General features: G+C 35.2%; 2 protein-coding genes across 5 annotated transcripts in view; one reads left to right on the plus strand and one right to left on the minus strand.

The window, feature by feature from the left end:
* LOC117333194 overlaps nucleotides 1–16,474 on the minus strand; it is a 51,280-nt gene extending 34,806 nt beyond the window's left edge. For all 3 annotated transcript variants that reach the window (XM_033892366.1, XM_033892365.1, XM_033892364.1), the window contains exons 1-12: nucleotides 16,342–16,474; nucleotides 9,944–10,020; nucleotides 8,847–8,962; nucleotides 8,236–8,325; nucleotides 6,248–6,388; nucleotides 5,732–5,853; nucleotides 3,517–3,617; nucleotides 3,072–3,166; nucleotides 2,278–2,387; nucleotides 1,067–1,188; nucleotides 493–582; nucleotides 92–264 (exon numbers count right to left, since the gene is read on the minus strand). In XM_033892366.1, coding sequence (XP_033748257.1) covers nucleotides 92–264; nucleotides 493–582; nucleotides 1,067–1,188; nucleotides 2,278–2,387; nucleotides 3,072–3,166; nucleotides 3,517–3,617; nucleotides 5,732–5,853; nucleotides 6,248–6,388; nucleotides 8,236–8,325; nucleotides 8,847–8,962; nucleotides 9,944–10,020; nucleotides 16,342–16,466 — 1,362 coding nt within the window. In that variant the 5' untranslated portion in view covers nucleotides 16,467–16,474. The remainder of the gene's footprint in view (nucleotides 1–91; nucleotides 265–492; nucleotides 583–1,066; nucleotides 1,189–2,277; nucleotides 2,388–3,071; nucleotides 3,167–3,516; nucleotides 3,618–5,731; nucleotides 5,854–6,247; nucleotides 6,389–8,235; nucleotides 8,326–8,846; nucleotides 8,963–9,943; nucleotides 10,021–16,341) is intronic.
* Nucleotides 11,016–27,215, plus strand: LOC117333196. Of its 2 annotated transcripts, none has more exons than XM_033892368.1 (2): nucleotides 11,016–11,143; nucleotides 25,122–27,215. In XM_033892368.1, the coding sequence occupies exons 1-2, from the start codon at nucleotides 11,091–11,093 to the stop codon at nucleotides 26,302–26,304; spliced, it is 1,236 nt and encodes a 411-aa protein (XP_033748259.1). In that variant the 5' UTR covers nucleotides 11,016–11,090; the 3' UTR covers nucleotides 26,305–27,215. The 2 variants fall into 2 exon arrangements, with proteins under 2 accessions (XP_033748259.1, XP_033748260.1); XM_033892369.1 differs by lacking the exon at nucleotides 11,016–11,143 and adding an exon at nucleotides 17,347–17,425.
* The last annotated feature ends 474 nt before the right edge of the window (nucleotides 27,216–27,689 follow it).

The raw sequence follows: 27,689 nt of genomic DNA on the forward strand, positions 1-27,689 counted from the left end.
AATTAATATGTTTGTGGGCAAAATGTATTTGTGGGAAAAGTCCTTTCAAAACTCATTATGGTTACTATATACATGCTACACAGTTACGCACGTTCCATCTGATGGCGGTGTACTGGGCGGTATGGAGTTCATTATGAGCCATGTAAATCCCTACGCCAGACGCGGAGATGGCGTTGGCCCCGACGGCCGTCTCTCTGCTGAAGCTATGTATAATATTGTCGACCACCGATATCCGGGAGGGTGACAGGGTCGATCTGGTACCTCCTATGAGAAAAAAAGTTACATGGTCGAGGTTGAAACAATATTTCACTGACAATCTTAGACAGCTCATAAATAGCTGTGATTATTTAAACAGCACTTATCTATTACATAATCTTGGCGTTTGTAAAATCATTTTTTTAAATTAATGAAATCCATATCGACATGATATCTTTCGTATCGAGGTATGTCAATTCAGTTTATGGTGAACTGAGATAATAATGTACACTTAACCTGATACTTTGACTCCGCCGTCACCGCCATGAATATCACATCCGGTTATATTCACACCAAGACAACTTTTACAGGAAATTCCGTACGAACCTAAAACAGATACATGTGCCAGTCATTCGATGCTTGATTGAAAAACTTTTTAATCAAAGGGTTGTAAAAATGCATCGAGTATTACCGGATCGCGAGGCGATAAATCCTTCAAAAACACCACTACGGTTTTCTTATCTGCGAGATTACGTTGCTGTTCTTGTTATTCTGTAGTGTGTACAATAACACTTATTTTAATAGTTTGATACAGAGGCCTTTATTTAGGTATTTGCCATATTATGTTACTTTTGTCTATATGAGGCTAAGGTTATGTTCAAGTGCTTTTATTTTTAACCAATATGATGTTTTACACGTGTCCCGTATTATATGGTGTTGCACGTGTCTCGTATAATATGGTGTTGCACGTGTCCTGTACTACATAATGTTTCATGTGTCCTATACATTAGGTGGTGATGTATGATGGTGTTTAAGATGGTGAATGTCTGGGTCCTATATTAAGTGAACTGTATTTTCCATGTTATATTACCTGTGTTCCTCACTTCCATCCTCTGAATGGTGATATTTTGACCGTACCGGATGTTGATGCCGTAATGGCGACAAGCCTCTAGTGTGAAGCCTTCAAATATCACGTTCGAAGTATGGTCTAGACTGTGAAATAAATATCACGCTCGAAGTATGATCTAGACTGTGAAATAAATATCACGTTCGAGGTATGATCTAGACTGTGAAATAAATATCACGTTCGAGGAATGATCTAGACTGTGAAATAAATATCACGTTCGATGTATGATCTAGACTGTGAAATAAATATCACGTTCGAGGAATGATCTAGACTGTGAAATAAATATCACGTTCGAGGTATAATCTAGACTGTGAAATAAATATCACGTTCGAAGTATGATCTAGACTATACAATAAATATCACGTTCGAGGTATGATATAGACTACAAAATGAATATCACGTTCGAAATTTGATCTAGACTTTACAATAAATGTCACATTCGAAGTATGATCTAGACTATAAAATAAATATTACGTACGAAGTATGATCTAGACTGTAAAATAAATTTCACGTTCGAGGTATGATCTAGACTATGAAATAAATATCACGTTCGAAGTATGATCTAGACTATGAAATAAGATAAATATGTTAACCAGGAGTTAATTAAATATACGTGAACAAATCTAAATACTTATTCTTGGATGTATCCTTTCGTTGTCCTTAATGTTCATATCATAATTGAATCATTTTCAAGATATTAACTACTTTATATATTCCAAAGAGATCGGAGTTTATGTTCGACATTTCAATGATTGACCTAACTCATCTATTTGGGTCCTATATTCGAAAAAAAACCTTTAAACAAGAAATATCTTTACAAAAGATAAACGGCATAGTTTTAATGCTGGTGGTTATTTAACGCTTCAGCATGGATAACAAAATTATATCAGTTTGAATAATTTTTGGTGATAACAAGACTGCAATTGAATCAGGGATATAATTTTATTAATGTGGCATTTGAAATATACATACACTTATTCAGCTTGCATTAAATCTGAACTTTGTTTCGTTTTTAATTGTATATCTGCATTTTGCATGTACCGCCACATTGACCAATCACATACTTCATCTTGACCAGTAACGCCACCTGTCGCGTCATATCCGGGGCCAAAAGAATATTATACGGCTATGCCGAAAAAGAAATCATTTTATATAATTCGCTCGAGGTAACATACGTGAAACAGTGGTCTAAGTCTGAGGCGTATATGACGTCATGCTGACCCAGATTTCCTGTTGGCGGCCACATATAAAGTAGACCGGAGGTCCTGTCGATGTAGTACTCGCCCTGAACACCAAAAATAATGTTTTTTTTTCCCGATATACAGGGATGCTACATATACTGTCAGATGCATTTCATCGAAGTGAAGAATTGCGTGATCTATTTTCATCATAACAGCGAAATATCTTTAAAAATTATTGAAAAGGATTATTTCCGGGAGTTAAAATAATGATTGTTGAACAAAAATGTATCAAAATTCTATACCTAAACGACAATAAATACATAATCAATTCATACAAAAAGTGATACATAATCTTTAAACATTTTTGCATTATTTTTGAGATTTCTGTTACTTTGGTAAATGTCGTAATTAATGCCGATGGACCACTAAGGAAATTAGTAAGGCGAATGGGTGATAATTGTATAAAAAGAAGTAGCAGAAACACTTCAGGAATAGACAATGTCATAATCTCCCGAATTACTCCACAAAACAACAACTATGAAACACTAAATATTATCATCGCTAAAAATAAATTCACTGAATGTTCTTACCTTGAACGATCAAGCCCGGGATTAACCCATATGATGTGTAATAGATAAATTATGGACATAAGATAGGACGATCGCGGAAATTAAGCCTGCTAAAACTTAATATTTGAACTTTGACCTTGAAATGTTAATTTTTACACTAGTTATAATTACCCGCTAAATGGTAAAGTCAACTATCAGCAAAGTTGTAACGACACCTACCGGCTCGTCGAGTTCAGAGAGGGCGTTAATGATCCGAAAGTAACCGCCTTGTTGTTGAAATCCGTACTGATGGTTGTGACCAAGATGGAAATGACCTGAAGGGAACCGTAAATATGCATGACAATTCACGCTGAAGGAATCAGGGTTATGGATACGTGAACTATTTACCGTTTTCAGACCTCAGAGTTAACAACGACGTATGCTAATCCTACATTGTTACAGTCTGTATTTCCAGTCCAAAATACGTAATGTTAAGGCTAGGACAGCATGATTAAAATGAGGTTATGGACATTTTACATTTACCATTCCGAAACCAGTAGCAGTGATGAGTCGAACGAAGGAAAATTATTAATTCCACATTATAAATATGAGCAGTATTTTCTTGCCATCATTTCTTAACGTGGAAGAGATGAGACGAAGAGAAAGTTGCAAGCAGTATAGTTACCGGTCTTCAGTCCGTAGTGTGGCGGATGAGACAGAGTAATAGTATTGGTTGATGCTGCGGTGGATTTCACCTTGATAGACTGATCCGACCAGCTCCAGTACCTTAATGGTTTAATCATCCACACACAAACAGAATTGATCATTGATAGTCCAGATATGTACAGTATATTTTCTTCAGTAGGAATAACTTTCGACTATCCTGATTGTATCGAATATGGCCTTATAATAGAGACAAAATGAAAGTAAGCACAAGCTTCCACACCTTAGCGGAGGAACCAATCACATAATGATATAAATCAGAGAATTAATACGGGCATGAAATGTCAACACAAATTAAACACACATTAAACTAAATGGGAAACCAACAATGATGAAATTAACTAAAATGACAACACAAGCTTAAAAAATAATGATTGACAGCGCACAAGGATGGGGTAAATTAGAAAAACAACACACAAGGATGAGGAAAATCAAAAAGATAACACACAAGGATGAAATAAACTAAAATGACAACACACAGTGATGTAATCAATTAAAATGACAACACACAGTGATGTAATCAATTAAAATGACAACACACAAAGATGGAATAAACTAAAATGACAACACACAATGATGAAATAAACTAAAATGACAACACACAGTGATGTAATCAATTAAAATGACAACACACAGTGATGTAATCAATTAAAATGACAACACACAAAAATGGAATAAACTAAAATGACAACACACAATGATGAAATAAACTAAAATGACAACACACAAGGATGAAATCAACTAAAATGACAACACACAAGGATGGAATAAATTAAATTGACAACACACAAAGATGGAATAAACTGAAATGAAAACACACAAAGATGGAATAAACTAAAATGTCAACACACAAGGATGAAATAAACTGAAATGACAACACACAAGGATGAAATAAACTGAAATGACAACACACAAGGATGAAATAAACTGAAATGACAACACACAAGGATGGAATAAATTAAAATGACAACACAAAAGGATGAAATAAATTAAAATGACAACACACAATGATGGAATAAACTAAAATGACAACACACAAGGATGGAATAAACTAAAATGACAACACACAAGGATGGAATAAACTAAAATGTCAACACACAAGGATGAAATAAACTGAAATGACGGCACACAAGGATGAAATAAACTGAAATGACATCACACAAGGATGGAATAAATTAAAATGACAACACAAAAGGATGAAATAAATTAAAATGACAACACACAATGATGGAATAAACTAAAATGACAACACACAAGGATGGAATAAACTAAAATGACAACACACAAGGATGGAATAAACTAAAATGTCAACACACAAGGATGGAATAAATTAATGACAACACACAATGATGGAATAAACTAAAATGACAACACACAAGGATGGAATAAACTGAAATGACAACACACAAGGATGAAATAAACTAAAATGACAACACACAGTGATGGAATAAATTAAAATGACAACACACAAGGATGAAATAAATTAAAATGACAACATAATGGTGGAATAAACTAAAATGACAACACACAAGGATGGAATAAACTGAAATGACAACACACAAGGATGGAATAAACTGAAATGACAAAACACAAGGATGAAATAAACTAAAATGACAACACACAAGGATGAAATAAATTAAAATGACAACACACAATGATGGAATAAACTAAAATGACAACACACAAGGATGGAATAAACTAAAATGACAACACACAAGGATGAAATAAATTAAAATGACAACACACAAGGATGGAATAAACTGAAATGACAACACACAAGGATGGAATAAATTAAAATGACAACACACAAGGATGGAATAAACTAAAATGACAACACATAGTCAACATAAAACGAATATAATCTACCACACTGTCAGCAGAATATGACAATGAACACACAATATAACAAAACGGATCGAATGATAAGATGTATATAATCAATAAAAACAGAAAATAAAGACCAACAAACAGGAAAAATATTTGCAAAATCAAAATATGCCATCAGGTCGACAAGGACTGACACCGAGGCTATTCTCGTAAATGTAATGAGATAATAGCTGTGATATATAATGGAAAGATTTTCGTCTTGTTTACTTTCTAGCTATAGTGTATCAATGGTAATGGTGACATATATCATAATCAAAATGGAGATAGCATGTCATTTTCACCAACCCTACCAAAAGCCATGAGCCCACATGTCCGTTTCCTGGCTCCATTGACTAGCTCTGTGTCCGGAGAAAGTGAAACTTTCCCCGCCTTGACCATCTACCAGTGATGCAATGTTAACGTAACCCTGGCCCTAATATAAAGAAATGGAGAACGATTAATGTTCGACTGTACAATGATAATGGATTTTTTTTATACAGTTACGAAGAAAGACAGACATGCTAGAACGAATTTTGTTTTTATATCACATGTGCCTTGTTTAATGTTATAGCAGTATTCTTTCATATGTTGTAAATATTGTATATTCTATACGTATCTTGACCATGTGTAAGACGAGCTTTTAAGCTCAACATGTTATGAAATATTATAAGGACTATTATTGTTATTATTATTTTAATTAGATTTCTTACTAGACCATTTTTTTTAACATATCCTCATAGATCGGTGCTATTGAAGATTTGTATCGAAAGTGTTATTCCTGAAAAATAATCAAAGATGGTGTTTAATATAAAATGTAATTAGCTAACATCATTAGGCCATCTTGCCATCCTTAATGGTGCACCATTGTAGAATATCTCCATTGGAGCGGATCGATCTTTATAGAATCCGTATTCGGACAGGTCCCACAGGTGGGACAGGCCGGCGTCTGACAGACGAGCCTCGACTACCTGTATCGAAGGGAAACAGAAGGAGGATGTAAAACACGCTAAGTAATATCAAATTACTGCTACCGATACAGAAGGTTGATTGTAACTCGTTATTTGCGTCAGGCCAAATGACATCCTGTAGAACTGTACGATATTGACGTATGTATGCCCAGTAACATGTACTTCCTATCGTCAATTTAAGTTTTATTTTTTTACCTCTTTTCTGCAGTCTCTATATAACACTACCAATACCAGTTCCGTGTGGTGAGAACATAACATGATGGTAGTAATATGGAAAATACATGTTGGTAATTAGCCTAGCTTTCTGACGTCGTTTTGCACAAAAAAAAAAAAAAAAAAGCTCGACCAAATATTTCATATCATATGACAGAAATTAACATAAAATGTAAATTACAGGTATTGACCGTTTGAATTTTAGAAAGGATGTTAGTGTCTTTGTGATTTTCATCACGCACTATATTTCTTTTTTGAATGGAAACTCACGAGACAAAATTTTATGGCAGTTCCGTCGGCTGTTCTACTTGTTGAACAGACATCGAAAAAATTGAGTTAAAACGTTTCTAGCAAACGAAAATACGAATGTTGAAAATATGAAAAATGTAAATACAGTTGTATATGCATTAAACAGCATTCTGTTCCGTGTTATTGTCCTATAACACGGAACTCGATTGCAGACAAATAATCATAACGCGCCAAATCTAAAAATATCATTCGTAGAGTGGTTCTAGCTTCGTTTGGTAGTCGATGACCATGATACTAGAACTGGTCCTCACTTAGGCAAGAAGTACATTACTCTGAAGTGATATCTTTGTGCTACAAGTGTTGCTTGCGTCGTTATGATAACTTCGGTAGGTACTCGTTAACTGATAGATATATCTGTGTTAACTTCGGTAAGTACCCGTTAACTGATAGATACATTTATGTTAGCTTTGGTTTGGTATGTACCCGTAAACCGATATATATCTTTATGTTAACTTCGGTAAATACCCGTAAACCGATATATATCTTTATGTTAACTTCGGTAAATACCCGTAAACAGATATATACCTTTATGTTAACTTCGGTAAGTACCCGTTAACTGATAGATACCTTTAAGCTATCTTCGGTAAATACCCGTTAACTGATAACTATCTTTATGTTAACTTCGGTAAGTACCCGTTAACTGATAACTATCTTTATGTTAACTTCGGTAAGTACCCGTTAACTGATAGATACCTTTATGTTAACTTCGGTAATTACCCGTTAACTGATAACTATCTTTATGTTAACTTCGGTAAGTACCCGTTAACTGATAGATACATTTATGTTAACTTCGGTAAGTACCCGTTAATAACTGATAGATACTTTTATGTTAACTTCGGTAAGTACCCGTTAACTGATAGATACCTTTAAGCTAACTTCGGTAAATACCCGTTAACTGATAACTATCTTTATGTTAACTTCGGTAAGTACCCGTTAACTGATAACTATCTTTATGTTAACTTCGGTAAGTAACCGTTAACTGATAACTATCTTTATGTTAACTTCGGTAAGTACCCGTTAACTGATAGATATCTTTATGTTAACTTCGGTAAGTACCCGTAAACTGATAGATATCTTTATGTTAACTTCGGTAAGTACCCGTTAACTGATAGATATCTTTATGTTAACTTCGGTAAGTACCCGTTAACTGATAGATATCTTTATGTTAACTTCGGTAAGTATCCGTTAACTGATAGATATCTTTATGTTAACTACGCTAGGTACCCGTAAACTAATTAAGTGTATCTAACTGATGTCTTGTATTCAATTTTTATTTCAATTCATTGATTACTTTTAACCTTACGGTTTAGCAGTATGATACTCACATTGGTCCTAGCTTCGGTTGGCAGACGATGAAGGATACCAGAATCAGTGACATGTTTAAACAATGTCGCTGGTAATCTTTTCCCGCCAGTCTTATGCGAAGAGAAGAAAGGAAACACATACATTACAACATCATAAGGTAAACAGGTGCACGTCACGTTTATGTCGCACTAGTTTTGTTTTCAACAGTATCCAATAAGAAATACGGAAATTAACATCTTATTGAGATAATGAACTCCATTGCTCTGGTTAAAGGTTTAGACCCTTGTCAAATGCTAATATCACTTCTTCAGTCTTCTTTGCATTATATTGTTATTCAAATTTGTGAAGTTATTCCAGTTGTTTTGTATCAAGCATTGTGCCAGGCTGACAGCTAATACACAATCATACAAAACCTCTTATTTCTGTTGATTAAATGTACATAAGATATATGAGCAGAATCGAAGATAGTATATACAATGTATATGTTTTATTTGCCACCTTAAAGACAATATTAACTCGGTGTTTCTAAAAATAGAAAATTGGGTTAATATTTCCAACTTTTAGCCTAGAGAATTGAGGGAAATATGACCATATCTAATACGTCATTATAAGTCACTTTATGTTTACTCACCACATGTACTTCGCTGTTGTCATGGGCCCGAATAGTTACAGTTCTTGCGTCACTGTGACGTATGTAAACTGTTGAAGTCAGATCATGATATCCTTGCATCAGTTCTATAAATACATCTGTAGAAAAAAGGCCAGGTAGTGTCAATCAATCAATCAATCAATCAATCAATCAATCAATGTGTGCTATAACGAAACGAAACATTTGTTTTACAAAGAAAACAATGGTGTGATCTTTGTTTACTTGTCGGTTTGATTCTTGATTAAAGGGGTCCATTAAATGCCATGATGCTGGTCATGGTCACTCTGTTAAGTTAGACCAACATGGTTCTAATAACATCCAACATACCAAGCGGCGACATGTCGTACCAATATAAATGATATACATAATAATGTATACAAATTACAAATCAGACAGCTTACCATTAAGTTGTATGGTAAAGTTTTCTCATTGCAATTTCTCTGCTGTATTTATATTTCGTCACAGTACAGTTTATCAATTCTTTTTCACACATTTATTCTTTTCAAAATAACGAATTTCGTTGTAGATGTCGATTTCTGGCAGCAGTCTAATTTCACGGAGTGAGCAAAGATGCAGGCTAACGAACAAAGCAGACAACTTATGAACACCAAGCAAGTAACACTAGTAAGTACACATATTAGTTCTGTTTTGGCTAGTCCATTTCGTCCCTCCAGGAAGAGCGTATAAATGATTATAGAATGACTCGCTTGACACTTTCTCACTAATGCCATATTTTAGTTCAGCGTTCACCTATGTTACTAAGGTCACCAATTCTTAGATGAATCCGTAAAATGGTAAATTCCTCAAATTAATGTGGTGCTCTGTGCGTGGCACATATCAATGAAAGTGATACATGAGGTTACATACCTGCCCGATGGTTTTCCAGTTAATTTAGGCCGTGAAAGTTTACAAAAATGACCTACATATACATAAAGAACATAAAAAGCTTACAACCAGCGAATTATCCCGATTCTCCTTTAGAAAACGTTGTATTTCCTTTGTTGTTCCGTACGTCCTGTCTTATGAACATTGTACTTGGCTAATCCTACTGCTATAGTGCTAAGAGATACGTTACTCACTTTTGCCCCTGATGTTTGCGTTAGGTAGATGTGAGAGGGCGGCCTGTATAGTCTTAAACGGGTGATGTATGTCCAGTCTGTAACGAGATACATAAGCACAGGAAATACTTAGCTCAGAACAGTTTTTTTTTTTCAATATTCACTTTCCAAAGAACATGTCCAATATTTTTGTGCAATTGAATATCATTTGACCCTGTTGAATATGGGTATCATATACAAGAATCTTTATGTTTAAATGAACTTCAACAGTTCAAGATATATTTTTTCCTTTCTTTTGGTTTAAATTGAGATTTGTGTTATGTACATATAGTTCTATTGTGCTCATTAGATCATACTGTTCAAGTGTTTCACTAATCACAACTAATCTAATGTATATATTGGATATTACTTTGAATAACATTTATATTTCGATGTTATTGTTTTATTTTTATTCAATGAAAGTATTTCAGTGAATAGCTGCTATTAATATTTTTACACATTTCCGAAATTGTCAGTTTCGCATATTAATTATCAGCATTTCACTCACACAGGCAAAATGTCTTGAGGTAAATTTGACCTGAAAAGATATTGATCTTAAATTGATATGAAAAAATTAATTGACTATTCTTCTCTTTTCAGGTCAACTTGGCCTGAAAATACTGACCTGAAATCGACTTGAAATTGACCTGAATTTGACCCGAATGGACATGAAGACATTTTACCTGTGTAGGTCATATCCTAACACCCAACTGATATTATCAGAAGAAAACACGTTGACCCAAAATAGGTCGATTTATCCTCAGAACAGCTTCTCAAGCTGCTCATGAGATAGAGTTGATAAAGCAGTTCTCAAATAAATTAATCTTCCTATGTGATCGACCACACATTTACTGTATCGGTATATTTCACTTAACGTTGTTTGATACTAAGTAATACATGGTACTGGCTTTAACAATAGCCAATGAAGAGTGTGTTAGTCTTCATACAAACCACGTTTATATTGACACACAATAGAGGTGTATATATAGTTTCGATTTACCTATAATTGTTCAAGACATACAATGTACATCAATAACACTTTTCACAACAATGTGTTGATGTCGGATAACGGTGTAACAGTTAAACACTACACGGATAGCAAACTTAACCTGTTCCATTCCATAGATAAATGAAATTTGGTACTTACACCGTGAAACTACGAGGTTACAGCGACTATACACGGTAAGTTCATACTCGTTAAACTATATTTTCTCCTTTTAAGTAGCGAAATCGGGTTGACTTTATACGATATAGGAGCCTATATCATAAACAAATGTTATATACATATAGGTTACATAACGAATGGTTGCTGTGTGTGGCATTTCTTGCATTAGAGTTTGTTAAAGTTACAAATTCAGGAGCTTCAGCTTGTTGCTTTGCAACTTTTAAAAAACTCGAGTGAAAAAACACCATATACAAAAGCCCACGAATTTATGTGACCTGTTTCGACCACAATGAAAAAGTCTATTCCAAATATGAATTGGCATGATCTATGTGAGAGTGTCCTTTTTACGATATCAGTTAAGACATACGGATATGACCGGCAGTAAAATACAATGCAATTGCTATGTAAAACGGACAATTTCAAAAATATCTGGAATTTAAAAATTTGATGCAAACCATGACAAGTAATTAACAAGTTTTCCATTTCCAAAGCAATGCATTTATACGATTCAATATAAAATCTAGCTACAGTTGTTACGGCAGTAGCGGATCATCGGCTATAGCGGATCACTCGAAAAACTAAAGCTGATTATGAAAAAAGTACGACTCCCAGGAGGGTGTTTGTTGTATACATTTGTTAATAAATCATTTTTTAGTGTCTACAACAAAAACTTGATATACAGGAGCAAATTACGTACAGAATTCAAGAACATGTTAATTCCTCAATCCGCTAAACAAGATATGGCCGCCATCTTGGATAACGGACAGTTCGATTGGGAAATGGTTTCTAAGATACAACACACTGTCTAACACATAAAAATGCAATTGAATGATGACTTATGGTGTTTTGTTTGATAACAATTCATTTTTTCGTAATCTTGGATTGTTTTTACAACCGTAATCATGCATTGCTTAAAGTGTTATTTATCGGCTATAGCGGTCACTGTTTTATTTGCGCACGCGTATGTATTCGTATACTACCCGTTCACGTGCATTAGCTATTTCGAATTTCTAACGGTCACCATTATCAGATAAACAACTAAAGAAGAGGAGCAGTACAATTGATCAGGTAATAATTTTACTGTGTTCTAATTTCCCCTCATGTCGCCCCTAGCTGATGCCATGTGTTGACACTAAAATTAGCTTGTAAACATAGGCCACTTTCGAATGAGAATAGTCTACCGTAATTTAGCCTTCCTTGAATCGTCCAGTCTGTCAATTACAATCCCAAATGGTCGTTAATTAATTATTCATTCACTCGCACAAAATCAGATGCATAACTTGGTATAGGTACTTATTGTATCGTCGTTCTGCTGACGGAGCAGACACTCTCACGGATACAGTCATTTGCAATGTGATCACTCGCCGATTACTGTGTTAACGGTCTAATATTGCATGCTGAATAAGAAATTCCAAGTGGTGTTCATCCAAGCTAATTACGCTAGACTCTCTATAGACCAAAACTAATAAAGTACCATCAATCGCCGTGCCCCATTAGCTGTCACTGTCACACTGAACCAAGTCAGTCGGAGGTGACGTAGAGCTGTGACGCAGCTGATCCAGGGGTCGTCTCAAAATCGTTTCAGTCAGTGCAATAATTGAGTTTAGTGAAGGAGATCACTTACAAAGTTTTATCAATTATCAACGACACGGCCAAGCAGATAACAGTCAAACATTTGTTAGGTAAATAAAAATGTATAAGACTATGCATGTAAAGTTATAGAAAGATAGAACAAAAGTTAAGTCGTGTTAAACTTTTAAAGTTTAAACGAAGAAAAACTATTATAATGAGTTTTTTTTTTAAACGTTAGATACCCCTGTTCGCTAAAAATCCAAATGAAACTGACTAGGTTAAATGGACTGAATCAATAAAAACACGTGCTTATATATTTAATGCACGGTTAGTTTTAATAACAATTAAATATTCCTTATACTAGTAATCTTGTATATGTATCCGTTATTTAATTATGTAATATTTATATACAGAGAATCCTCGACATAATATAACTGTTAGGTTTTATATATAGAGGTTACACAACGAGTGGTTGTTGGATATGGAATTTATTTCACACGAGTAAGTTATTTTTTAAAAGTTACAAAAGACACGAGTCCATATCCAACAATCACGAGTCGTGTGACCTGTTTCTACCACAATAATATCGGCTTGAATCAAAGGGAAACGTGGCCAAGTAGAATTTCGCGTATGCAAATAAAGTGTACCGGTGACGTCCGGGACCCGGTGATTCGACGTCATTAGATTATTGATGACGTCAATAACAATTGCAGCTTGGGTCAAAGTTCACCATGTTAGCCAATCAAAATGCGTACAGAGTTTATACCACGTGTGGTATAAACAGATTGTTAATCAACAGCTGTAATGATTAACTGATGGTCTGAGAGTTGAATAACACAGGGTATTGTGGTAGAAACATGTATTCTATACATTTATTATGATATGAATAAAAGACGGACTACGTGGCGGGGCAATCCTCAAAACTCTTAGAGTATCTACATCTTTGTATATCAATAAAGTTCAATAAGAGTGACAAGTCTTTTAAAAGTTTTATAAAATTTTGTGATATTATATACTGTTGTTGCTTTTCCTTGTGTCGACCTTGTATCAATACTGTTGTATAATTTAATATGAAATAAAATTTTTTTAAATAATGTTGGCAAATCAGTTAATGCCCAGTGCCATGAAACTCTATTAATTTAAATTTTGAATAGTTTTGATTAAGATCTATTTCAAAATAAAACGGCTTCATTATACATATTAAGTGTCATATTTTGGGTACCCTTACATTACCGAAAATATCGTCAAGTTAATGAGTATGATAGAATTATATCTAACATTTATGATTAATAACCCCGCATGCAATAACGGATACAATACGCAAGTGTATATCAAATCAGACCTAAGCCTATGGATTGTGTGCTTGTACGTCAAACATACCTTAAGCCATACTTGTCTTTAAAGTCTACTTATCCAGAGATGCTTCTAGAATTTTGACCAAATCTTGTCGAGCACTCTTTGGCCTAGGCAATTCACAATTGTATAAACAGTATGTATGTTTCATTTTTGGTAGAGTATGAGAAAAGCAACTCGCAGTACTTTGCCGGACAATCTCACGTCAACGGACTGTATCCGTTCAATGACGCTGAAAGACATTGAAAAGTTAAGGACATTTGCAGAAAAGCCAAGGAGAAATACCTGGAAGCAAAACACCAACCCTACAAAAAAGATGAAAGTCAACATCTGTGTGGAAAAGCAAAAAGAAAACATCAAAGAATACGATATCAGGTGTATGGGATGCCACATGACATAGGGAAAAGATGTCGATATTGGTGACGGTGCCACATGGATCCAGTGTGACGAATGTTAACACTGGATCCATGCCGATTGCTGCATGGACGACAACATCAACAGTAGTGACATCCGGTGTCCTGAATGCCACTGAACTTTCACGTCACGTGTTGCAATTAGAAGATACAGAAGTAGATATCCAGATAATCACAAAAATAAATATAATTAAATTCCGCTTGAATTTCTGTGTTCGTGTTATTCTGTGTTCGTGTTATAAATTAAAAAAATAACATTTATGTATAGCTTCTTACAAATGTAACTACATCAATTAATCTTTGAAATGTAGAGGATAAAAACAAGAAGTTAAAAACTAAAATATATTTTGAAAGATATGTATATGTGTCCTATATATCTGTTTTAAGCTTAAACTCCACCAAAGTCCTTAAAATTTAAACATGGTATAATATCACATACAAGTTTTGCAACATATTTTTTTCAGAGATGACAGAAGGAGATTGTATGCAGCTTTGTTTTGCTCTTCATTATTTTTTTTTTCATTTTAAAGATACTGTAGTCTAGTAGTTCATTGAAAAGAGAGGCCTATATAACAATGTTGTCTCTGATGAAAATTAACGGCAATAAAACAATTAAAGTTATAGAATTCAAACTAGAATGAAAATATATAAAATTCTTAGTTTCATGTGAACTAAATTTTAAATTTCTATTCTAAATTGTGAAAGAAAAGCTATGCCGATTTGCAATTATTATATCACTTTGTTTTCATTCGCAGAGTTAAACAGAAAAAAACATAAGAACATTGATAATAGAACTGCCTAACGACTAGACTATCCGTCATGTACGGCTCGGTATTTTTTCCACGAATGACACTCAATTTCCATGTATTTAATTTGGATAAAAGATACAATCAGTGTTTCCTGCTTAAAATTATGACTTTTTGAGATGGAATACACATTACCGATATCGTAAAGATAGATCTACTATAATTCCCCATAAAATATATCTAACGTTAACATCGGTGACGTCGTCGACATAAAGTTGAATAACGCTAAATCATCCTGGGAAATGACGTTTAAGTTGTTAGTTGTAAAAAGCCATCTTTTTGAGTTGTTATGCACATAGTGTTTAGTATATTCAGAACAAAAGCTTCGATTTAATATTAGACGGGGTCTATTTGGTTTTGAGACATCCCAGCAAACTTGACTCGTCACCAGTGGCCCGCCAGGGGACGTGATCCGTTATAGACGTACTGATCCACTATAGCCGACAATATTCGGTAGGTCTTGTTTTGCTTGTTTCATTTCGCATGTTCAATTCTATTCAGATCTTTTGGTATCACAAGAAAGGTAATACAATACCTGTCAAAAAAACAACATATAAAATCGTGTGCAGCGATTGTATGCAAAGTGATCCGCTACTGCCGCGCAACAGTATCACAAAACAGTTGCAAACTTCTTTTTTGTGTTATCATTTCCGCGATTGCGTGACGTAGCCTTCATGCATCAGCTAATCAAAAAGCATTAGACCACGTGATTTGAAAAACAATGTCCCGGTCAAAGTTCACCGTGTCAGCCAAACACAACGTAGTAATGATTAATTGATGTTTCTAGGAATTGAATAACGCCCACCTTTTACAGGTTTTAAGATAGTGTTTACCTTGATGGACTTTTGTTAACAATGCTACACGGAGAAAACCGAACGGAGTTACTTGGGTGAGAGCGATATGTCCTACATGTTTTTGCAATTATTTAGGCATGTACAAAACACGGTAAGAGACATTTTAAATTACTTAAAGGAAACTCATAGCTTTATCATCTTTTTTGAAAATGTATATTACGCCTGACAATATTTCCCTCGGTGATTTTTACTGTTATAATCACGTTATACTACTCACCCATTGTTGTGGTCACTACCGGTGACACTCACGTACAAATGAACGGTTTCTAAATCTGGAATAAGAAACCCTGATACTTCAAAAAGAAGGAAAATCAAGGGAATCGCCCCTTTCATATCAGTCATGTTTCATGTTATTGTACCGAACGACATATGGTAGTTAGATAAGGTGAGATCAACGATCATATGCCATATGTACACTGTAATCAGTAAGACTTAGGACCATTATCTCAATATCGTGCCCAGATATGTTTCCTTGTAAGAAATAATGATATTCTACTCTAGTCAACTATCGTGCATTCTACTATACCGAAGTAATTCTACAAGCATAGCTTTTCAATTTGCTTGATTATTTTCACAAAGTACTAGTTAAATAACGTAATGGCAGTTTTTATCTAGATGTGGAGAGTAACGAACGTTAGAGATTTCATACTGTCTCTATTTGTACATAACTGTTGAAACGCGAGCATATTTTAATTTTGATATTCTCTATATCACAGTATAAGCTGCAGTTTTTCACCCGTTGCGAATATTTAAATTTTCATCGCGGTGACGTCACACAACTTAAATATCATTTACTGACTATTTTGAGGTACGTTTGATTGTGCTTTCTAGCCAATGGTACTGAAGCTGCGTAGTCAACACGATGGTTAATCGAAATGGCACAGAAAACATGCACGTCAAATGATAAAATATCGATCTTTCTCTTCTGATAAGAAGAATGTTTTACACACATCAGACAAATGTTTAATCGGGACACTTAGGTGGGGTTGAGTTATCAACGTGGGGTGCTTTCTTCCCTCTCTATAGGATGAACAGATCTATATGGATGTCAGTTTAGCAAATTTTAATTTAGTCCGCCCAAAATAGATGTCCTGTCCGTACTGGGGATCATCCAAACATACCTAGACTTTAGCAAATGTCAGGCCCCCGGCTCGTGTTAGCGTGAACGTGTGCAGTCAATGTCTATTTACATTAGTTGAGATAATCTGGGTAGTTCAGTTTGCCGGTTTGATACCGGAAGTATAAGGCGGGTAAGTTATACACCCGCGATACCTCCATAGGGCTGACATACATACTGGAAGGTAGGTGATTCAATAATACTATGTGTTAGCTTAGTATTAAATAGTAGTAGCTTGATATCAGCATTAGCTGATTTCATTATATAATATTAAAATACTAGTCTTAGTCAGTAATACATTGACCTTAGAATTAACAGTTTTCATCATATTTTCTTTGTGGTAGATTTTTATTTTAGATGTTGTTATGCAAACCATCAATGTATATGTAAATGTGGCGGTACCTTCTAACCATTTGCGCTGCTTGGCCACCGCCGGTCAGCCCAGTTCAGTTCCACTACATAAGAACTGATGCGCTAGATGTTGTTTTCTGGTGGAAGAGACCAAAAGCTCCTGCCTTAAAGGCGACCAATGGCCGACACAGCACATAATTTAATTCAAAACGATATCAGCAGGCTCAAGAGGACTAAGACACAACATCAAATGTAATATAGGACATGCGTAGGTAGTGTGTGTTATCAGTGATAGGTTTCTATCTGAATCTAGCAGAGTACCTGTCGTATAGTTCTGAAAAGTCTATCTGAAATTTACATGGTAGGTACACAATTACAGGTAAACACGACCGTACATTAGGGCATTGGAAGAGGCAATGAGGAATGTATTCACACTGGGTATACGTGTATGCATGATCAATATCTTATACATTCAAATGTTGAATGCCGACCTATTCTGATTTAAAATACATGTACAATACTGAATTCAAGGGCAATGATTGTCATAACGCTCTGATAGAAAAGACCCTGCCGTCTTAAACAGACGAAATCCAAGTAACGCCCCCAGAGTGTGGCAGAAACAGTGGTGTGAATGGTCTTATATACAGAAACATTGAAATATTGATATAATTGGTTTTAGTTAACAAATTATAAAAAGACGCTAATATATAGATGATTTTGATATTGTACTGTAACCAATTAATTTCGTTTGCCTCTCCCTATTTACACAACATAATGACAGCTAGGGTAAATGTGGCCCCTATAATTATTGTTATAAAACACTTAACAATAATAACTATATGTTGGTGTCGTTAAGTGCCGGTAAATGTGTAATACACTGCATCTTATCCTCTGGACTGTTAATCGTAATATGGGTTTGGTCTGTATTTAATCCCGTAGTACGAGGACGAGAAAAGTGCAAATAACGTCCTTTCACTAATGAAAAACATATATATAATATATGATATATAAAAGTGGCATTGAGGCCCTTAAACACCTCTGGCAAAAGTGTACATACTGAAGGGGATTATGTTGAAAAATAATACAATATGTCCGGCAAAATTCAAATCCTTCCATATGAGGCTCACAGCCTATCAATGAGCATTTTTTTGGCTGTTTGAGTTTTTACCAATCTAACCACGAAAACACGAGAGTCAATCATTACAATTTATTTTAACAAAGTTAGATTTTGTATTTATTTTCTATTTTCGTCGTAAAATCGATGCTCTTTGATATGCCCTTTCCCTTTAATAGTGACTGTTAATTGCAGTATGTTAATTTCACAAACATTAGTTAAAGATAATTTTTTGACTTATGGTTATAAACTTTGAAAGATAGCCTTTTTACTACATTTTAGAACAACTTATGGGGTAAATAATCATATCGGTGTACTGAAACTGCAGTTTATTTTGACCAACCCGAGACATGTCTAACGGCATTTGGTAGCCACCTGTTTGTATAATAAACGGCTGTGTGTGTTCGACAGTTATTACGTTGGCTAGCTGGTATTACCTCCACTGCGTCCTACAAACAAAACCTGCCAAGCCGTCAGACTATAGGTCCTAGTAATTAATTTAACTCCGGTGGTTTAATAACACTGCAATCTAACACAGGTACACCAATACCCTGTAATAACTACACATACCTTTGCACCCGGGGATGTATTTTGATGGCTATCTGTGGTTCTTTTTTTTATTATTTCTTATCTTTTTATTTATTTTACGTAAATGGGGAAAAATTGGTTAAATATTTTCAAATGTTTTCTGATTTACACACATATTCCAAACACAAATAAAAACAAAAGAAAAACACACGATTGATTCTAGGTAAAGGAATAAATGGTTACCGGTATATATTGCAGTTATATACGGATTGAATAGATTTTTTTAATTTTCATTGCGGCTATGAATACCAGTAGCTAGCTACATATCCCGTGGATATTGAATGGTTTCCCTTTAATATAACATATATTTCACGAGTATGACAGAATATCGATATTTTCACGAGTGCAAAGCACGAGTGAAAAACATCGAAATATTCTGTCATACGAGAGGACACACTAGCTTGGCCGACATCAAGTGATTTGGCTTCGCTTGCAATGACAGGGCTGCTGAAACAACGTTAGACTGTGGAAATGAATGGTTTCCTTCGTTTTTATTATTTTTTTTCACTTTTACTTTTTTTATTATATGCAGTAGAAAAAAAGTTTGGATTGAGAAAAAATGGCGTCTATCTGAGAAAGCTATCGACAGATAGTGCCTATTTTTGCATATTTTAGGTTGGGGAATGAGAGAAAAATACTCAATCATATGTGGTTCATGTAGGATAGGGATATTTCACCCTCTGGGTCACAAAATTTGGTAAAACCCTCGGCGGAGCCTCGCGTTTTACCACATTTTGTGACCCCTCGGGTGGAATATCCTTATCCTACATGACCACATATGATAAAGTCTTATAATATTGTATATCTGTCCTGTATAAACTCACTATTATTAGCATAACGTGTCATTCCAGATGTGACGTTGATGTAAACACAGTATCATGTAGTTCCACCTAATTCGATCATTTATTTCAGTGAAAACCATACAATAGATAACTAAATTCCAGCATTACCTAAGGATTACAGTGGAAAGGGTTGGGATTTTAACGTTACCATATATGTATAACCTGCTTTAAGCAGGGTTTTCCCGATAAGTTTGTCGTTGTAAAGAAAGCGTGATGCCTCTTAAAACTACTAAATTGATGCAATAAATCATTGGATATTATTTAGGACATACTCATAAATCAGAACTAGACTTCATCCGACGTCTATAATTATGTAATGTATTCAGTAAGTATCTTAACTGATTTACCTGTGTACTATAGTAAGGTAGCACATGGTGGGTTTATGGTATGATTAATTAGCAATGCCTAGCTAGAACTACTGAACAAAGGGATTAAAATTTAGATTATGAAAATAGATTTTAAAATTGAGAAAACGGAAACCATCAAATTGTGGACATTATATGATAATAGTTTTGAAACATGTGGGACGCGATGTATTAATGACCACGATCCAGGTAACTACTAATCTATTCTGATAACCACGTCGATTGTCATCTCCACAGCTACAAGGTTAAAGTATCAAGTCGAGTACAATATCTTATTGTTAAGTGTGTCTGTCAAGTTTAAACACAACATAATACCAAGCAGGAATTAGAAAGGTACGAACAATGTAGGTACTCTAGAAAGGTGAGTACCATGTAGGTACTCTTGAAACGTGAGTATAATGTAGGTACTCTAGAAAGGTGAATACCATGTAGGTACTCTAGAAAGGTGAATACAATGTAGGTACTCTAGAAAGGTGAGTACAAGGTAGGTACTCTAGAAAGGTGAGTACAATGTAGGTACTCTAGAAAGGTGAGTACAAGGTAGATACTCTAGAAAGGTGAGTACAAGGTAGGTACTCTAGAAAGGTGAGTACAAGGTAGGTACTATAGAAAGGTGAGTACAAGGTAGGTACTCTAGAAAGGTGAGTACAATGTAGGTACTCTAGAAAGGTGAGTACAAGGTAGATACTCTAGAAAGGTGAGTACAAGGTAGGTACTCTAGGAATGTGAGTACAAGGTAGGTACTCTGCAAAGGTGAGTACCATGTAGGTATTCTGGAAAGGTGAGTACCATGTAGGTACTCAAGAAAGGTGAGAACAATGTAGGTACTCTAGACAGGTGAGTACAATGTAGGTACTCTAGAAAGGTGAGAACAATGTAGGTACTCTAGACAGGTGAGTACAATGTAGGTACTCTAGAAAGGTGAGTACAATGTAGGTACTCTAGACAGGTGAGTACAATGTAGGTACTCTATACAGGTGAGTACAAAGTAGGTACTCTAGAAAGTTGAGTACAATGTAAATACTCAAGAAAGGTGAGTACAAGGTAGATCTGTACTCTAGAAAGGTGAGAACAATGTAGGTACTCTAGAAAGGCGAGAACAATGTAGGTACTCTATACAGGTGAGTACAATGTAGGTACTCTAGAAAGGTGAGAACAATGTAGGTACTCTAGAAAAGTGAGTACAACGTAGATCTGTACTCTAGAAAGGCGAGAACGATGTAGGTACTCTATACAGGTGAGTACAAGGTAGGTACTCTAGACAGGTGAGTACAATGTAGGTACTCTAGAAAGGTGAGAACAATGTAGGTACTCTATGAATGTGAGTACAATGTAGGTACCCTATGAATGTGAGTACAATGTAGGTACTCTAGAAAGGTGAGTACAATGTAGGTACTCTATGAATGTGAGAACAATGTAGGTACTCTATACAGGTGAGTACAAGGTAGGTACTCATAACAGGTGAGTACAAGGTAGGTACTCTTTACAGGTGAGTACAATGTAGGTACTCTATACAGGTGAGTACAATGTATATACTCAAGAAAGGTACATTTTGTACTTACAATGTAGGTACTCTAGAAAGGTGAGTACAATGTAGGTACTCTAGAAAGGTGAGTACAATGTAAGTACTCGAGAAACCAAACAGCACAAAATACACATGATGTTGACAGAAAGCATTAGTGTTTATCTAGACACCTCTGTCAACATTAGAGATACTAAATGTACACAATGTTTAATCCTATCATCCAATCATGTCAGAACACGGTAAACCTTAGCCACGACCATCTTATAGATATTTTCCTTCAAGCTCAGTATTTCACGAAATATCCACATTTATTATCCTCTAAAGTTTAAATCAGTTAAAGTGCGATTAAAATATATTGGAATATCATAATGAGATTTCTATGGTTTCAACAATATGCTGATGTAGTTTATTTTGAACGGTTTGGAAAAGAAATATTTTGTTAATGGTGAATGGTTCAGTAATTAGTTAAAAACATAATTTCTTTATCCTATACACCTTACATGTATCTATTTCCATCTGAACATCTCTCGAGTGGTGATATTTTTCCAGTTCACCAATACATCATATGTCGATTATTGGTAATATTTCCCGTTCAGTAAAACAGTGGATTTCATCGGGTCCAGTAAAGAGATCCTTATTGTAGAGATTCTGATTGTGTATCCTTATAGTACAATATACATAATTATAACAGTTGTATTATATATGTAATCATGTATATACGCAAATCTTGAAATCGGATTATATTTCATCTATATCTAAACATTTATAAGATTTATCTATCAACCCCCTGGACATCACAGATAGCACAGCTATTCTGAACCGGAAGGGAGTGACGTTACAATAGTAAAGCACTTTCATTACTCGTATTTACTGTATATTTTGATTTTTCTCCCATCTCTATTTTGTAGATATACTACAGATAAATAACAGGTATACGTTGATGACAGAATCTCACTAACCGTATGTGGTATATATTCATTAGGCGTGCATATTGCCTAATATTTACATTTGGTGTGGCAATGCCCTTATATATTACTAGTAAATCCCTACCAAAAGCAGCTTCATCTATGAGAGTATAACTGAAGTTGCCCTGACGGCAGAAAGCGGGAAATTTGAATTTTGGAAGATTTTTTTCATATTTTTTTTATTTTTGCGATTCATTAATAGAACGTAAATATAAGCGATAAACTGCCTAGATGCGGCAGACCTACTGGTATAACTGCCACATGTGTCACAGACAAACTGAATGGTGCGCGCTAGCGCACCATGATTGTTTGTCTGTGACACATGTGGCAGTTATACCAGTAGGTCTGCCGCATCTAGGCAGTTTATTGCTTAAATAAATCAACTACACGCATCTTTTGATAACACACGTACATACACAACACGTATAACAAGTGCTGATATAATGTGATAGGTATGTTGAACGATGACAGTGATTAATTGTGAAGTGTTGGTTTATTTCTACTCGATAAAACACACGCGATTCTATGTCATTCTAAATATATACCGACACTTATTCAAAAAGCCCAAGGCAAACTAAGACAAATCACTAACTATGTGAAACAATTTTATTTAGTTCAGAGATAACTATCAAATGGAACACTTTGATTTTGTAACTAATTTGTTTAGTGGAACAACGCGAATGTAAACAAGATTAAACATCAAGGTTTTGTGAGTAATTATTTTTCTGAATATTGTAAAATAAACTACCAACTATGATTTAAGCAGTTATTTGTTTGAACAATACAAAATCAAAATTTAAAAAAACATCTTTGAATTAAGAAGTTGTTAGGTTGGACAATATCTAGACTCCTCTGTCAACATTAGAGGTACTAAATGTACACAATGTTTAATCCTATCATCCAATCATGTCAGAACACGGTAAACCTTAGCCACGACCATCTTACAGATATTTTCCTATAAGCTCAGTATTTCAAGAAATATCCACATTTATTATCCTCTAACGTTTAAATCAGTTAAAGTGCGATTAGAATATATTGGAATATCATAATGAGATTTCTATGGTTTCAACAATATGCTGAAGTAGTTTATTTTGAACGGTTTGGAAAAGAAATATTTTGTTGATGGTGAATGGTTCAGTAATTAGTTAAAAACACAATTTCTTTATCCTATACACCTTACGTGTATCTATTTCCATCTGAACATCTCTCGAGTGGTGATATTTTTCCAGTTCACCAATACATCATATGTCGATTATTGGAAATATTTCCCGTTCAGTAAAAAAGTGGATTTCATCGGGTCCAGTAAAGAGATCCGTATTGTAGAGATTCTGATTGTGTATCCTTATAGTACAATATACATAATTATAACAGTTGTATTATATATGCAATCATGTATACACGCAAATCTTGAAATCGGATTATATTTCATCTATATCTAAACAGTGTTTATTTCATAATTCAAAATTTGTGCAAAATTCAAAAAAAAGAGTTACATTTAACACAGTTATCACATTAATTTGTTATCACATCATCGCGGTGGCCGAGTGGTTAAGGTGTCCCGACACTTTAACACTAGCCCTCCACCTCTGGGTTGCGAGTTGTTCGAAACCTACGTGGGGCAGTTGTCAGGTACTGACCGTAGGCCGGTGGTTTTTCTCCGGGTGCCAAAACCTGCCACGTCCTTAAATGACCCTGGCTGTTAATAGGACGTTAAACAAAAACAAACAAACAAACAAACAAACAAACAAAATCACATCATTATATTGTCGACTTGTGGCTAATATTTTGATATTTTTCACGCGTGACACACACTCGTGAAAAAACATCAAAATATTAGCCCAACGAGTGAAATGTATTTAGTATTACTGAAGAAACTGTTAGATATTCTGTTTATCATATATTATGTAAAATAAACCGAGGCAGCTCAATCTCTCCAAGAATTCATTGCGGTCATGACAGAGAGCTATATGCAAATCTTAATTTTCCCCATTGTCGTTTGTAAGCAGTGTTCTGATTGGCTAAATAAGTAAAAGTGATATTTTTCACTAGTGAAAATTATCATTTTTGTAGAATGAATAATTTTCGATATTTCACTGGTAAAAATGCAATAATGAATTTTGTTCTTTGTAGACGGATGATTACGACAATGAAGTATTCCAGCGCTCTGATGGTGACATTTGTAGCGGCTATGGTAGTGGTGGTTTGTTGTATGTCTGTACGTTACTCGGGCAAAGTGCCTAACCACACAAAACCAACCGGTGAACAAGGTACACAGATAAGGATGGAGGTACAGAGACAGCAAATACAAATTGAACAACTTAATCAGGAAGTAAAGGACATGAAATTAAAGCTAAACAAACTATCACGGCCAATTTCGACACAGAACTTAATTCAGCGAACAAAGACAAAGATATCACAAGATCAAATACAGCAGAATAAACAACGTCAACTGATTGATTCCTATGATAAGATACCCGTTAAAGTATATTCCATTAAAGACGGAGAGTGGACAAGGATACCAGAGTTGTGTCAGAACATAGCAAGCTTTCAATCTGTCAGACTCCATACTATGTCCGGTGTGTTGGAGGTGTATATACATGATCCAAAGAACGATAAATGGGTTAGTGGTTCATTGGCCAAAGGCCAAATATGGGAATCTCAATTAGTGAATTTAGTTTTAGCGGCATTACAGAAAGAAAAAAATGCAGTCTTTCTAGACATTGGAGCAAACCTCGGGATATATTCATTGTTGGCTGCTAAACAAGGGTTTAGGACTGTATCTATAGAACCCTTAAAAATCAACGTTCAGCGGATTTGTTCTTCTGTCCGTGCAGGTCATTTCTCGGACAAGGTGACGATTGTCCGTGGCGCCCTGTCCGACGTATCTCAGAATGTTACGCTCGGTATGGACGTTAACAACGTTGGAGGATCGTTTGTACTACAAGACCAAAACCAAATCAAGGTCAAGGCCAGTGAGGTAGGCGGGACATATTCTGACGTTGTCATGTCAACAACACTTGACAATTTATTACAACTTCCGGATATTAATTCTACGCGTGTTGTTATCAAAATGGACGTTGAGGGATACGAACATAAAGTGTTGAGGGGCGGGGAAAAGTTCTTCAACAGAATGGATGTACCTACGATTCTCATGGAATGGGAATTTCATAAAGGTACTCAAAGTGGTACGGAAATAATACAGTTCTTTGAATCTAGAAACTATACAGCATATGACCCATTACGAAGCAATTCTTTACATTCTGAATCATCCAAGACATGGCCATATGAAATAGTTTGGAGGAAGATGTTGTAGATATGGCGTAATACTTTCTTATTGAAGTAGTAAGGACATACAATATAAACTGTTATATTTTGCATATGTTATGTTGATATCTTTAAACTGGTTTATTATCCAGGTAGGTATTTGTGCTAGTGAGTACACGACCATTAAATCAATAAAAGAAATTTTCGAATTTTGAAGAAAAAAAACAGGACTGTCGATCAGACTGCAAAAAAAAAGAAAAAAAGAAAAAAGGAGAATCAACAATGATTGATTAATGCAGTTTTGGGGGGAAACACCCATGTAAAATTAAACATGTACATTGTACGTTTTGTTAACATTCGTCTTTTATAGCAATTACTAAACAGATATCTCGTTATTGTATTGTTTATTCACTTTAAGCCTTGGGAGGAGTTATGTCCCCTGAATGGCGGAAGTTGTGTTTTTCAGAGGCTCTCGATATTTCTATTGGAATCGGTGTTCTACACTCCATTCGATCCTCTGTGTGTTGTTTATTCTCAACTAAGGTTAGAGAAAGGACTTTACTCAACTAATTTGCAGTCTACGGTGAGTAGATCATGTTTAGATTCACTTAGCAACCTGTTTTGTTGGAACTCCATTGTCTACGATCGTGATATGAACTCACTTGTCCAACATGGATCATAACCAACTTCTTCAAAGACCGATGTCGGTCCATTTCCATCACAAACAATTTAGGGGACTTAATCATGAACAAGTCTTAGAAAGTCTAGAAAATATAATTAACAAAAAAGACATTAAATCCATTCAACTCACAGACAGGATGTGTGTAGTAACAGTGAGAGATAGTGCGATCAAAAACAAACTTCTGACAAATGGACTGGTTATCCAGAGCCAAACTGTCAAGGTTATGGAGGTCGAGAGAACAGTGACAAATGTGACAATAAAAGACGTTCCATTTGAAATGACTGACTCTGTTATCAGTTCGTTTATTTCAAAATTTGGTGAAGTAGTGAACGGCTCAGTGAGACGCGGGAAAATACGAGACACAGACATTGAAAATGGTACGAGATATGTCCAGATTGTGAAATGTGAACCCCTTCTCCCTCTCACAACAATGTTTGGGAGATTCTCTGTACGTGTTTTCGCCGACAACTACAGCTTACGTGGACTTTGCGGTTTCCACGCGTCCGTCACGGACGTGGACAGCGCGGACCCCACTCGCCCACCGGATATGGCATTCCGTGACGTTCCGTCATATATCGTGGACATCAGCTGACTGATACGGTATCCACTCGGCATCACGGTATGTGACGTTCCGCGAGTAGTGGTGGGCATAGTTCAACTCGAGACACCGTGTTCCACGACGATCCACGATACGTGGTGGACATGCATTTCATTTTAAAGCCCGTGGTCCTTGTCGATCCGCGATATACAGT

The sequence above is a fragment of the Pecten maximus genome, chromosome 8, assembly GCF_902652985.1.
Source record: "Pecten maximus chromosome 8, xPecMax1.1, whole genome shotgun sequence".
NCBI classification, from domain to species: Eukaryota; Metazoa; Mollusca; class Bivalvia; order Pectinida; family Pectinidae; genus Pecten; species Pecten maximus.